Source organism: Panthera leo, chromosome C2 (genome assembly GCF_018350215.1).
Source record: "Panthera leo isolate Ple1 chromosome C2, P.leo_Ple1_pat1.1, whole genome shotgun sequence".
Lineage (NCBI taxonomy): Eukaryota > Metazoa > Chordata > Mammalia > Carnivora > Felidae > Panthera > Panthera leo.
This window is the reverse complement of record NC_056687.1, coordinates 124,649,095-124,663,524: the sequence shown is the minus strand read 5'-3', so window position 1 is coordinate 124,663,524 and position 14,430 is coordinate 124,649,095. Positions and strand designations below refer to the sequence as shown.

General features: G+C 36.9%; 1 protein-coding gene across 2 annotated transcripts in view; it reads left to right on the top strand.

Annotated features, from left to right (window-relative positions):
- ARMC8 (armadillo repeat containing 8) overlaps nt 1-14,430 on the top strand; it is a 110,218-nt gene that overhangs the window by 41,290 nt on the left and 54,498 nt on the right. For both annotated transcript variants that reach the window (XM_042954288.1, XM_042954287.1), the window contains exons 4-10: nt 276-418; nt 520-617; nt 4,313-4,405; nt 9,994-10,074; nt 11,958-12,033; nt 12,130-12,220; nt 13,853-13,913. In XM_042954288.1, the coding sequence (XP_042810222.1) occupies nt 276-418; nt 520-617; nt 4,313-4,405; nt 9,994-10,074; nt 11,958-12,033; nt 12,130-12,220; nt 13,853-13,913 (643 nt within the window). The remainder of the gene's footprint in view (nt 1-275; nt 419-519; nt 618-4,312; nt 4,406-9,993; nt 10,075-11,957; nt 12,034-12,129; nt 12,221-13,852; nt 13,914-14,430) is intronic.

Genomic DNA, 14,430 nt, shown 5'->3' with positions numbered 1-14,430 from the left:
GAATAATAGTTCTGATAAATTCTAAGATTGTATGTAATAGTTCTTTGGCTCAAAATGAATAAACTCTCTTCTTGATTTTTTACCCAAATATTCCTTTATTAAGTTAGTAATTGATATAAACAAATGACCATTTCCTAGCCTTCTATAAGCTCACCAACCATACTTTTAGTATGTGGGATGTATTGGTAGCATTTTTCTGTCACATTACTTTTAGCTAATTTACTTGTGTTTAATTTTTTTTAGTCTCCTCTGTTTGTCAAATTCCTTCTTTTTAGATTATTGTACTTGCTTCAGCAAGAAACCTCAAGCACAGAGTTGAAAACTGAATGTGCAGTGGTATTGGGGAGTCTTGCTATGGGTACTGAAAACAACGTCAAGTCTCTTCTAGATTGCCATATTATCCCTGCCTTACTGCAAGGTATGTAAGGAAGTCATTTTTGTACAAGTAAAAATTAGAATCAATTTGCAGTGTTTAAAATACGGATTGAAAGGAGTCTCACATCTCTCTTCTATTGACAGGACTACTGTCTCCAGACCTGAAGTTCATTGAAGCTTGCCTCCGGTGCCTGCGCACCATCTTCACCAGTCCCGTCACTCCAGAGGAGCTACTGTATACAGTGAGTTGTAGAAGTGTTTGAATCATCAGTTAGCTTTCACTAACAACCTACTTCTGCTTTATTCGGCATCTCAAAAGTCATCATAATTATGTTATGGGAAAATCTCAAGTATGTCAGTGTTTGCCAGTAGGCAGATATCAGATGTTCTAGATCTTTTAAAGAAGTGGAAGATAGTATCAGACCTTGAGGAATTTATAAGCTGTTTAAAAAACCCATTTTGATCTCCTAATACCAAATTAAAGACAATATATTTAATGTACTTACTCTAGGTTAAATCCAGCAGAGTCAGCTTTACAGAGAATTTGACCTGGATCTTGAATAATGGATAAGATTTAGAGAAGTGGAGAGGAAAGAGGCCATTCTAGGAAAGATCTGTGTAAGAATATGCAGGGCGGTGGGCAGAGTAGTCTAATGTGGGAAAGTCATCAGTGTTAGTTTCAACTGGAGAGGTGACCCAGAACCAGCCTATAGGAGGCTTGTTTGCCAGGCTAGAATCAGAACATGTGTGAGAGAATCTGGAGATCTTTAGAGTCATTCAATAGATTTCAAAAACCTCAGGGATTATTAGGGGGCGTTTATTTATTGATTACATAAGACTTCTTAACGAACATTATCCAGGCCAATATTTTTCAAACTCTCTGACCTATAATCCATGATAAGAAATACATTTTCCATTGCCACACTGTGTGTGTGAGAGAGAGAGAGAGAGAGAGAGACAGAGACAGGGAGAGGGAGAGAAAGGGGATGCAGGGCGGTGGGGGGGGGGGGGTGAAGACAGAAAGAATATTCCTGTGACAGTCTTCACAAAACAATTCTATAAATGTGATGCCCTCTGGTTTCTATTCTAACCTTTCTTGTTCTTAAAAATACACTGGTTGTGTTTCTCTGAGCCAACACAAAGAATCAGTGTCAGATAGGACACATTACTGTTCTTATCTAGAATCAGATAGGACACATTACTGTTCTTATCTAGAATTTACGAATATTTCAAGAATATAAGCAATCAAGAGGCATAGGCATAGCAAGCAGGGGGAGGATGGAATGTCATGAGTCTCTATAGTCCATCCTCCCCACATTGGACACATGCTCCTTTGGCCCATAATGATGCATAAGGTCTGTAAGTGAGGTTCATGGGTCACTTCACACAGCAGGGAAGCTCTAAATTATGCAACATCTCAATTTTACACATCAGGAATTTGTACAGTATTCTTCAGGGAGCTATTCTTCATAGATCGATACTGTTCAGTACAACAGTTCTTAGACTCGAGCATAGACCATGATTACCTGGCGGGTTTATTAAGCACAGATTGCTGGAACCTACTGCCCGACTTTCTGATTCAGTGAGTCTGGGGTAGGGCCTGAGAATTTGCTTTTCTAACAAGTTTCCAGGTAGCTCAGAGGCTGCTGGTCCATGGACCACTCTTTGAGAACTAATGATTTATGCTTTAAGCTGTCCTAAATTGGGGACATCCTCCACAAAGCTTTATACAGAGAAGAACTCTCCTCCTAATAAATGTCAGTTTCCCTGAAGGTCCTATTTTGATGTTTACAAAGAGATTAAACCAATCACTTGTCTTCTTTACCCTATAAGTTTCTCTACATTCCCGGTAACAGTGAGGAATTGATCCTGGCCAGCAGTTTTAACTCCTTCCTCCTCATTTTCCAAAATGATTTTATGACCCACTAATGGATCATGGTACATAATTTGGAAAACTGGTTTATACCAACTTAACTTTTACATAAGAACAATTAGGCTCAGGGACATTAAGTGGCTTTCACAGTGAGAATGTCTAAATTATGAAACATCTCAGTTTTATGCCTCAGAGACAATGTGAGTCTGTGAAAAGTGTTGCATAGGATAATGACAGTGTTTTAATTTATTGGTGTCTGTGATTTGGATTGTATAGAGCTAGCAGGCATAGCAACTCAGGCAGTAGACTGAAAAACAAGGCAGTCCACTTAGAAGAGGACAGGATGTCTAGTTTGAAATCCTTTTTGTCAGATGGGTGCCTTTGGGCAAATTATGCAACTGTTCTTTGCTTTGTTTAATCAACTATAAATTGCAGATCTGTGAGACAATTGGCAGAAAGGAGGCAGGTGTAACAGGAAAACTGCAGGATGAGCGAGCAATGGAGGAAAGAAAGGAGGTGGAAGTAGTTTCAGGAGCTTAAGAGAAGCTCTTGTATCATCCTTTCAATTGCCTGTTTTCTTAGCTGCTACTTGTTTCCCTGTCTTCTATCAATGTAACCATTGCCCCCACCCCCACCCCCATAAAAACAGACATGTGCTTGACATTCTCATCTTCTCTCTTCCTTTTCTTTCTGTGATTTTCTTTGAAGTTTTCTAAATTTTTCATTTTGTTTTTAAACTGCTTATGATAATATAGAGGATTATACTAACAAGCCAAGGGAAAGATTCTACTTAAAGGAAATCAGCAGCCTTCTATTTTCCTACTTAGCTGTTATATATCTTGGGCATTCTTTTTCTTTCTAAGGGAAACCCCAAATCTTGTTCATCCCAACATGCCAACATACTCTTTAAAAAAAAAAAAAAAAAGGTTTTTTTTTAACGTTTTTACTCATTTTTGAGAGAGTGCTAGTGGGGGAGGGACAGAGAGAGAGGGAAACACAGAATCTGAAGTAGGCTTCAGGCTCTGAGCTGTCAGCACAGAGCCTAATGAGGGGCTGAAACCCGTGAGCCATGAGATCATGACCTGAGCCAAAGTCGGACACTTAACCTACTGAGCCACCCAGGTGTCCCCCAGCATGGTACTCTTAAGTTGCCTTCTTTGCCCTCTGTTGTCTTTTGTCAAAGTGTGGTCTATGGACCAGCAGCATCAGCTGCATCTGAGAGCTTAGATGCTACTCCAAACCTACAGAATCAGAATCTGCACATACTGAATATCCCCTGGGATTTTGCATGCACATTCATGTTTGGGATATATAGCTCCAGGACTCATGACAGCATTGACTAGGAGGCTTGAGCTAAGTCTCTTTTTCCATCTGTGGTTCAGTCTAAATACCTTTCAACTTTTAATTGCCTTTGCACCCTAAGAAAAAAGAGATTCTTGGAGAGCCCTGCAGCAGTTTGGGCAGATTCTCCTCTCTTCCACTGCTCCATCATGTGTCTTGCTAAGTGTCAGCAGTAGGCAGAGAACATGCTCTAAGTGAGAAGTTGATATTTTATAAATTGTCTTGTGAAGATTGAAATTAACTAACTACAGTCATCATAATTCTTACTAGTTACTGATACTGATTCTTGCTAGTTACTGATACTGACTGCAACATCTCAGAGATCAAAACTGTCGCTTGTTATTTTTATATATTTCCTCCTTATAGGCTATTTATTATTGTATATCTTATTCACATTTTGGTTTCAGAACAGATTTCTGTCAAGTCTTTTGAAATGATTTTGTTTTATTGTGGGGATGTAGGCTGTTTATTGGAGAGAAATTGAGAATTTCCCATTCTTGTATTTTGTTGTTGAGGATGAATATTGAAGCCCCTCTCCTTGTCCTTTACCTGAACAGTTTTGGGGACTGTGTTGTTTTTGTTTTGCTGTGTTCCTTAAAGAGACTTGATTGACTGATTAAGCTAAGAAGCTTGCATATGTACCTGCTCATGGAAATAATTGGTTAGGTGTATTCACAATGCCTAAGTTCCTTGTTACCGTGCTCTCTTTTCCTTTGACTGCAGGATGCCACGGTGATCCCACATCTCATGGCGCTGCTCAGCAGGTCCCGCTACACCCAGGAGTACATCTGTCAGATCTTCTCACACTGCTGTAAAGTAAGAACCAGAATAAATGTTCTCTGTAGTGTAAAATCTTAAATGGTCTCAGAAGACGTGCCATCCTTGTGTATCCTCCCAGAGATAACATACATATATAAGCAGACCTATGTATATATCTCTTCTTTCCCTTTTGGGACACAGATGGTAGCATTGCATACATACTGTTCTGCACCTTGCATTTTTCTTAACTTAAAACTTACCCCATGTCAGTACATAAGGAGCTCCCTCATTTTTTTTCCAATAGTAGTGTAGTATTTTACTGTATGCAATATACACTGTATACAATACTACATATATATATATATATATATACACACTATATATATATACACACAGTTTATATGTATATAGTGTGTATATATATAGTATATATATACTGTATGTATATATGTATGTATATATACTGTGTGTATATATGTGTATGTGTGTGTATATATGTGTGTATATATGTATGTATGTATATAGTGTATATATGTACATATATGTATATATGTATGCATATATATAGTGTGTATATGTATGTATGTATGTATATAGTGTATATATGTACATATATGTATATATGTATGTATATATATATAGTGTGTGTATATATAGTGTACAATACTATATATATATATATACTGTGTGTATATATATATAGTATTGTATATAGTATGTCCAATATAGTAAAATACTATATACAATAATTATATTGTATACACTATATATTATATACAATAATTTGTTTAACCAGTTATCTATTGTTGGACATTTGCCTTGTTTCCAGTCTTACATTATCACAAAGCAATGCTGCAGAAATAACTTGTGTAAAGCATTTTATAAGAACCGGAATTGCTGAGTCAAAGTGTGTGCATTTGTAATTTTACCATATATTTACTGTCTTGTTTTGGGGTTGTACCATTTTATACTCCTACCAGTAGTATGTGATCATGACTATTTCCCCATACTCTCATTGTTGGAAATTGTTTTAAGTGATGTCCTTCCTATGCGGAGAAGTGGGAGATTCTTCTGTGGTAATTGTTGAGAGAAATTTCTGTTCCTAAAAGGGCCTGAACCTAAACTTAACAGTGTCATAAAGTGCTACTTATTTTGCTTACTAGTTTATATACTGAGTGTACTCTTTTGATAGCCATGGGTGATTATCTATTTGGAACTTTCATAATTTCTACACATTTGCTAATTTCTAAACAAATAATTTTTCGTTGCCTGATGATTCTATAAGTTTTTCAGGACAGCATTACTCACCTACCTATATTTATAATACAAAGACAAAGTAAGGAGTTTGGGAAACTATAGGAAATATAGGAAAGAGAAGTGAACACCAACATATGAAATTAGGAAGATCATGGATCTATGCTATTTTAGATCAGTTTCCCAAAGAAATGAAAATTAAATCACTTGGTTCCACAAAAAGTATCATTATTGTTTGTTTAACCACTTCCCATCCCCAAATCTTAGCTGACTTTCACAGCTTATTCAGTTCTATTTAAGACATTTAGAATTTAAGAATTTTATCAAAGTCTTTGAAGTTTACTTTTCAGATTGATTTGACAGTGTGTAAGCTAACTCGTAGGACCAGGGATATCAAACACTCCTTTAATCTCTTGAGGTGAGCAAAGATAGCCTTTGAGAAAAATGACAATTTTGTTGCAATTCATTTGCTAAAAAGGAGCTGAACTCAACAAGGTGTAGAATTTTCCAACAGTGAAATGAAGTCTTCTAGCCAGCCGGAGAAGATAGGTAAAGAAGGATACTCCAGAACTCCTGTGCCTTGTTAAAAATCTTTCTGCGATGAGTGCTTGAGAGCACAGCATCTACTAGTTATAACCACAGTAATCCCAAAGGGGCACTGAAAGTTGGACCTGGGGGTGTAACTACTACATGTCAAATGACTGTTACATCGTGAGAAGTGTGAATAATCCCATTCCAGAAGTTACCCAAATAGCTTTTATTTATCTTATTTTTTTTAAGTATGTTCGTTAATTTTATGAGAGAGAAAGGGAGAGAAAGTGCAAGTAGGAGAGGGGCAGAGAAAGAGGAGAGAGCAAGAATCCCAAGCAGGCTCTGCCCTGCCAGGCTCAAACTCATGAACTGTGAGATCGTGACCTGAGCCAAAATCAGATGCTTAACCAACTGAGCTACCCAGGCGCCCCTCCAATAGCTTTTAGAATGACTCATCAGAAACTTTTAAGTCCTTTTAGGCTTGCTCATCTAAAACTTCTCAGTGCTTTTTTAGCTGAAATCGTGGATGAAAGAATACCATTAAATCACTGGTTCTTTTGCTGGAAAGAACTTACACTCAGCATCCTCATGCCACTGACAGAACTGAAGATGTTATCAGAGAAAATCACCTTAACTCAGCTTTCTTTTAGCTGATATGCTAATAATAATTAGCATTTGCCACTGTAATTAAAGGACCAAATTTAAGTGTTCTGAGATACAACTAGACTTTAGGAAACGTAATAGCATTTATAAACCCAGTGATAATTAGCCCAAAATAAAATGTTAATTTTTCTACTGATTAGTAATGTGAATCTTTGAAAATAATTGATTTAATGATCTCTGTATAGTCATTAACTATAAAAACCTTTTACTTTCGTGTTGTTTAGTTTATAGACTTAAGACTTACAAATTTGAATATACAGTTGACCCTTGGACAGTGCAAGGGTCAGGGGTGCCAAACCCTGCTCAGTCAAAAATTGGCATATACCCTTTGACTTCCTAAAACTTTGCTGATAGCCTACTATTGACTGGAAGACTTTCTGATAAGCAGTTGAGTATTTTGTGTTGTATGTACTATATACTGTTTTCTTACAATATTTTGTGTTTTATATGTATTATATACTGTATTCTTATAATAAAGTAAGCTAGAACAAATAAAATGTTATAAGGAAAATCATGAAGAGAAAATACATTTATGGTACTGTGCTGTGTGTATTGAAAAAATCCACATAGAAGTGGATCCGCACAGTTCAAATCCACTGTTCACGGGTCAGCTGTACTGGTCTCAATATTAAATACATTTACATACTTTGGGGGAGGGGGAGACAGAAAAAGGGATAATTAAAGCATTTGTCTTATGAGCTAATCCTAATTATATCTTTGAAATTCTCTCCCTGATTTATTAAGGAGCGAAAAAGGGCTAGTAAAATGAATTGGAACTAAATTATTGTCACTCTCAAACAGGTTACTCCGAAACTTCTGAGACCTGTCTTTTGGAGCTTAAAAACTTAGTGACTTATTTGCTTCCCACCCTGTGGATGTTGCCTCACTAGCCCAGGTTGATCAAGAGAGACTTGATAAGAAACAAATGAAAGCTCTGTCTCTAGTTGGTTCCGTCACTAATTGCTTCCTTGTAATTATTTTTACACAATCCTATGTACAAGCACAGAGGAGGAAGAGCTGCTTTTGTCATCATTATTTGCTGCTATCCTTGGGGCAAAGAAATTGAAGGATTTTAAAAACTATGTCTTGTAGGCAGCAGGGACCAGTTATGTTAAGTAAATTGCATTGTGCTTCATCTTTTTCATAATATGGCTTCATCAGTACAGATATTGCATACATGAACTAGCTCTTAGAAAGAATGTGCATGGGGGCACCTGGGTGGCTTAGTCAGTTGAGCTTCTGAATTCGGGTCAGGTCATGATCTCATGGTTCATGAGTTTGAGCTCCGCGTAGGGCTCTGTGCCAACAGCTGCTTCTCCCTCCCTCTGTGCCGCTCCCCTGCTATCTGTCTCTCAAAAATGAATAAACATTAGAAAAAAAGTTCGATAAAGCATTGTTTTTAATAGTGAGACATTAGAAAGTACCTAATATATGTAACGTGGGTTTGCCTGAATAAAGTGTGGACATTATGTATCAATTAATAATCAGAAATTAGGAGAAGTTAGAAAATGTATAGAAATTAAGAGAGAAATGACTGAAGTTTTTTTGTTTTTTAAAGTGCTCTTTTAATAGAATTATTACCTATAAAATAGAATATGGGTGTTTTGTGATTTAGGACAGTGAGTATTAATCTCCCCACTTCATATGATGGATGCTTTGGTCCATGAAAGAATGAGCATCTACAGGATAGTTGTTACTTGGCTAAAGAGTGGGTTGGAAAAATTGGCTTCAGAGTTTTTTCTAGACTAGCAACTGGTTTCCTTTGGTGAGTCCAGGGAAAGCCAAGTTTCCCTGCTGTGTTTTTCTTTTCTGAATAATGATAAGCATGAAGTAGCATCCTTACCCTTGCTTTGACTTCATTATTGAATGGGTGGGTGGTACATAAAATCAATGCATAGGAGGGGTGCCTGGCTGGCTCAGTTGTTAGAGCATGTAACTCTTGAGCTCTGGATTGTAAATTCAAGCCCCACACTGGGTATAGAGATTACTTAAACTTAAAAAAAATTATAAATTAGGGGCACCTGGGTGGTTCAGTTGGTTAAGCGGCCGATTTCAGCTTAGGTCATGATCTCAGGGTTTGTGGGTTTGAGCCCCGCGTCAGGCTCTGTGCTGACAGCTCAGAGCCTGGAGCCTGCTTTGGAGTTTGTGTCTCCCTCTGTCTCTCTGCCCCTCCCCCACTCATGCTCAGTCTTTCTCTGTCTCTCAAACGTTAAAAAATAATAATAAAATAAATTTTGAAAAATTAAAAAATTAAAATCAGCACATAAGAGCTGTGGCACCCTCAAAGCCCTGCATAAACCTTTAGCTTCTGTCACTTTGAAGATCTTCAGTAAACTGCTTGGTAGAAGATTGTTGATGAAAAATAAAACCCCCGAATTTTCCCATTTCTTCACCTTCCTGTGCTAAGAAATGATGATTTAAGAAGAGAAATGATATAGGGGTGCCTGGGTGGCTCAGTCGATTAAGTGGCCGACTTTGGCTCAGGTCATGATCTCATGGTTTGTGGGTTTGAGCCCCATGTCAGGCTCTGTGCTGACAGCTCAGAGGCTTGAGCCTGCTTTGGATTCTGGGTCTCCCTCTTTCTCTGTCTCTGTCACTTTCAAAAATAAATAAACATTAAAAAAATTTAAAAAGAAATCAGATAGAAACAGAAACCAAAACACTTGCACTTCTCAGTACGGAGTGTTTAGTTTTCCACCATCCATTACTCAAACTTTCCTGATGTATTGAGATGAGTTAAGCTTTGGTCCAGTTCTCCATGCACTTAATTAGTTTTAGAGTTCCTCTGATGAGCTCATCAGTCTAAAGTTGTAAGAATGATTACCACTATTTTCAGTGGACATAGTGGAAGGTTGTGCACATGAAATGTAGAATTGACAGTGATTCTGTTGCCCTGATGGTGTGTTATTTAATAACTGCAAACAGCGTGTGCCTATCAGGGTAGCTTCTTTGTCCCCTTCATTATTTGGGGCGGGGGCGGGGGTGGTGGGTAAGGAAGCAGCAGTTCTACAGAACTGGGATGACATAAGAAATGGCAGCCCCTTGTCTACTCTGCCTTGTTAGGATGGATTAATGCAAGAGAAGGGTAGTTGAGAATTCTGCATTGTAGCGGATGTGCTTTTCTACATTTAAGTAAATGTTTTGTTGGAATGAATCATTACTCTTTTTAATGTACTGTTAATTCTCTTCTCTTACAGGGTCCAGATCATCAAACAATTTTGTTTAACCATGGTGCAGTTCAGAATATTGCTCACCTACTAACCTCAGTATCTTACAAAGTAAGATGTTAAAAATTATGGCCAGATTTTTATACTTTACTTTTGGTTTCTAGAGTCTTCATCTAGAAGGCCCATCTATTTTATTGGTGCTTTGATAGATATTGTGACCAAGAATAACATTTTATCAATAAAATGTTATGGGGCATTGTTATACTACAGCATCCTCTTTAAAAAATTTTAAAAGCCACCCTTGCCTTTGCATTTTATTCAGAATATGGTTGTGACTTGATTTGCTATTGATTTTTACAGTTTTCTCTGCTGTGATGTCAGTGCCAAAGCCACACATGAGGTGTTGCCTTGAAGTGTGTGGAAACAGTGGCTTGCTGTGTCAGAAAGGACTTTGATTGAGCCACAGTGACTCAAACTTACAGCGTATACCCACATATATATCAACATTTAAAATGTGTTCCGTTTTGTATTTTAGGTTAAAAAGTCAAAGGTTTTCAGACTTGCTAATTAAATTTTCTTCACTCTCTTTTATATATAGGTAAACAGCATCACGTTATATAATCAAACGTTACATTAAAACTTGTGTCACTTCATTGTTGTCCAACTAGTAAGTTATAGCAAATAATGGGGCATTGTCCTAATTGTGTCACATTAGTGCTGGTATGCCAGGAGTTTGTTGTAGAGTAGAGCAGAGAGAGCAGTAGTCCTTTTTGTCTTCTGTCCTCTTGCACTGATTCTGATCTGCTCTTTTTTTGGTGCTTGGCTGTATTGCAGCCTGCTACTACCTATGTTCTTTCTACTTGAGAGATCCAAAGTTTGATCCTGGTGAAGCACTCACAAGGATAGGAATGGGGAATGGACCCGGCTTGAAATTAATCAGAGCCAGGGGGAGAGCTGCTTCCTCTGCCCTGTGCCACATACAGGCAGGAAGCAGTCAGCACTGGCACACGAAGAAACGATTGCTGGGGTGGCTACTCACTGCCCCTCCTCTTTGTCTTCTTTAACTCCCTCAATTCTCCCTCCTTTTCTTTCTTGTCTTTTCTGCACCAAGCTTCCTTATCTACTGTAACAGATTATGGGTTGTGGAAGGAAAAAGGTTTTGGTGACATTGCTTTTTGTAACATTTGCTCCATTGTCAGTATCACTGACATATTTTATGTCCCACATTTTAGGTGTGCACATGCTAGGGCAGCAGGTCGTTGCCAAAGTGAGGGACAGGGCTTCCCCACACTTTAGCTGCCCAGCCTGCCAATCTCGAGTTGCACACAAAAACATCACATGTGAACTCAGGCTTGGAAGTGAGGATGAGACTGATGAAAACTGAACAGAAAGAGTGAAAAATAATAGCTCTCATAGGAGCACCTACAAATTGTAAAATATGCCGTTATGTGGTCAAGAGTTTGGCCTCAGTAATCTAGTTATGAGGAATAGTAGCACAATTCATGGGTGTTTTAAAAACGAAATTAGTTTAGTCCTTTTCAAATTTTTACTGTAATTTTGTTTCCTCTCCTTCTGTTCTCTTTGCCCCAACCCCATCCCGTATATGACTGTAAGAGCACACTTTTTTTTCATTTGTTCCTAGTTTCTCGTCTTTTCTTCAGTTCTCTGGTTTGTAGTTTGGGAAGAAGTACCCTACTTGAAAGGCAGTTGGTGATTAATTGTTATTAAGTTTTCTTTGTCTTACTAACATCGGGTTTTGTACATTGTTCTTTTAAATTTGATTAGGAATTTATCTGAATTTTAGTTGCCACTTTTTCCTGTTCTTTTCATTCAAAATTGATTTCAGCTTTTAACTTTCTCTACTCTTCAGATATACAGGTGTTATTTTTATTCCCTTGAGGCCTTCTTTTAGTATTTTGTTTTTTCAGAAGAGTTTAGATTCTGAGACATTTAAAATGCATAAATGCATTTTTTTTGTTTATTTATTGTTACAGGTTCGAATGCAAGCACTGAAATGCTTCTCAGTTTTAGCTTTTGAAAACCCCCAGGTATCGATGACCCTGGTAAATGGTAGGCTGGAACTTTGAATGGCATCTACATGATTTAATTTGTGAACTTTGTAGATTTAAAGAATTCCTTAATTCTTGTTCTTTGCTTTATTTCTAGTTTTGGTTGATGGAGAATTATTACCACAAATTTTTGTGAAGATGTTGCAGAGGGATAAACCTATTGAGATGCAGCTCACATCAGCAAAATGGTAAAAAATCAAGATAGTGTGGGAAGAATGACAGTGCTTTATCAATATGTTAAGAGTATTTTTGAACAGCCTAATTAGCTCACTTCCAGTCCCTATCTTCTTTCAGGATTTTAGAATTTGCAAGTCATGGGATTGTCTCACATTTTATTAAATGGGCATGAATTTTTTTACTCCGCTTACTACTAGTAGCATGCAGAGCAGCAACACTCATTTAATTAATGGCTAAGACTGTCTACAGAAAATTACTTTGTTTCATTCAAGCAAATTACTTTGTTTCATTCTCCTTATTTCAGTTGAAATAAGACAGAATTAGATCAGATTTAACTAACAGATTTATGGTAAGGATTAAGACAAGAAAATATAAAGATGTGAAAATATGGAGTGAGAATTAGTTGAGGTTGATAACCAAGGCATGATTTCATAAAATATGGCTTCCTCAAGTTTAGAAAAACAAAGCATAAAACTCTCATAGAGATGTCACAGTTTATAAGGTAGTCAAGTTCTTATTATTAGCACATGTCCTGGCTCATATAAGTATTAAGTACATGTCAGTTCTGTAATTATCAATACGTTAATAGGTTGAGCACCTATTCTTTGCTTAATTGTTTAGTTCCAGTATTTAAGAATTTGTGGCTCTGTAGTATTTTGGTGAGAGTAAGGAATTTTCAGTAAAATACTAAAGGATCGTGAATTTTTTGTTTTTTTTTAATATGAGTATACTATTTTGTATTTTTGTGTGTTTTTTGTCTTCGCAATTGAGCATTTGCCTCTTTATTTGTAAGGTGAATTCTCTCATGGAACTGGTTTCAAAAAACAATGTGGGTAACAAGTCTTAAGATAAACAATTCAGTCCTCAACAATCTAAGTAAAAATTTTATTGATTTTTTTTTTTAATAGCTTTCTGTAGAAGCCAGGATATTGAGTGTTTTAGTCCTTCCCCTGCCCCCTCAGCTTACTAAAGGAATCTAATTCAAAAAGGAAATTCATTAATTTAAGTTTCTGAAGTGCTCAGTGTTCAGTACCTACTTAGGGAGGACCAAGTAATTTTATTCTTATTCAAAGCCAGATATAATGGTGAAGGTAAATTGTTTTTCAGTAGAACCAAATCATTGACCCAGTTCTCAAAACCATTGCTGGCAAGCTCTGAAGAGTTAGTAGTTAATTTCTGATAGCTAGCTCTGTGACAAGTTAAGTGCTTCTTCTGTGATACTTACACTACCTTTCTTGGAGTTAAAATATCCCAACTTCATTTAATCTTAGACACTGTTAACTTTATATTTACTTTTAACTCTTTCCCCTTTATATTATGGAAAATTTTAACAAAACAGTATAGAGACAAGCGTAAGGAACTCCAATGTGTCCAGCACCTAGCTTCAAAGCTTATCCTCTTATCCTTTATTTTTAAAACAATTTTGCGTGTATTTTTGAAAAATATCTGGCTTACTGTCTAGATCTATCAGTTGTTTTTGAATTGGTAGACCCTCATATAAGGTAATGTGAAAACCTTCTCCCTCAAGATAAATAAGAATAGCTGTCTTATTTTTTTTACCCATAAGATCTTAAAGGTGGGGAGTTTTTCTTTTAGAGCTTTAAAACACAAGCAGAAATTTACTCTCTGCCATCTTATTCCAGTTTAACTTACATGTGTAGAGCTGGAGCAATTCGGACAGATGACAACTGTATTGTATTAAAGGTGAGCTAATTAATTCTAAACACATGTGAACATTACACAGTCCTAAGTGTTGAATATAAATATTGGTATTCCCTTTTTTTTCCTCCTTTTTATACACTTATCACCATGGTTTGTGTGCTTAGCATAAAATAACATTATTAAAACGTAACGCTTTTCTTTTTAATGAAATGCCATGTAATTTTAATTTTTTTAAAAAAGAATATTTACTTATTTTTGAGGGAGAGAGAGACAGTGTGAGCAGGGGAGGAGCAGAGAGAGAGAGAGAGGGAGACACAGACTCCAAAGCAGGCTCCAGGGTCTAAGCTGTCAGCACAGAGCCTGACGCGGGGCTCAAACTCACGAACCGTGAGATCATGACCTGAGCCGAAGTTGTACATTTAACCTACTGAGCCACCCAGGTGCCCCATATGATGCCATGTAATTTTCAAAAATTGGTTTTAGATGTGTTTTAAGAGTCAAAATGAAATCGTTCCTGTCACCTTTTTCATTTTTGTTAAATTAGAAGGATGTAGAAATT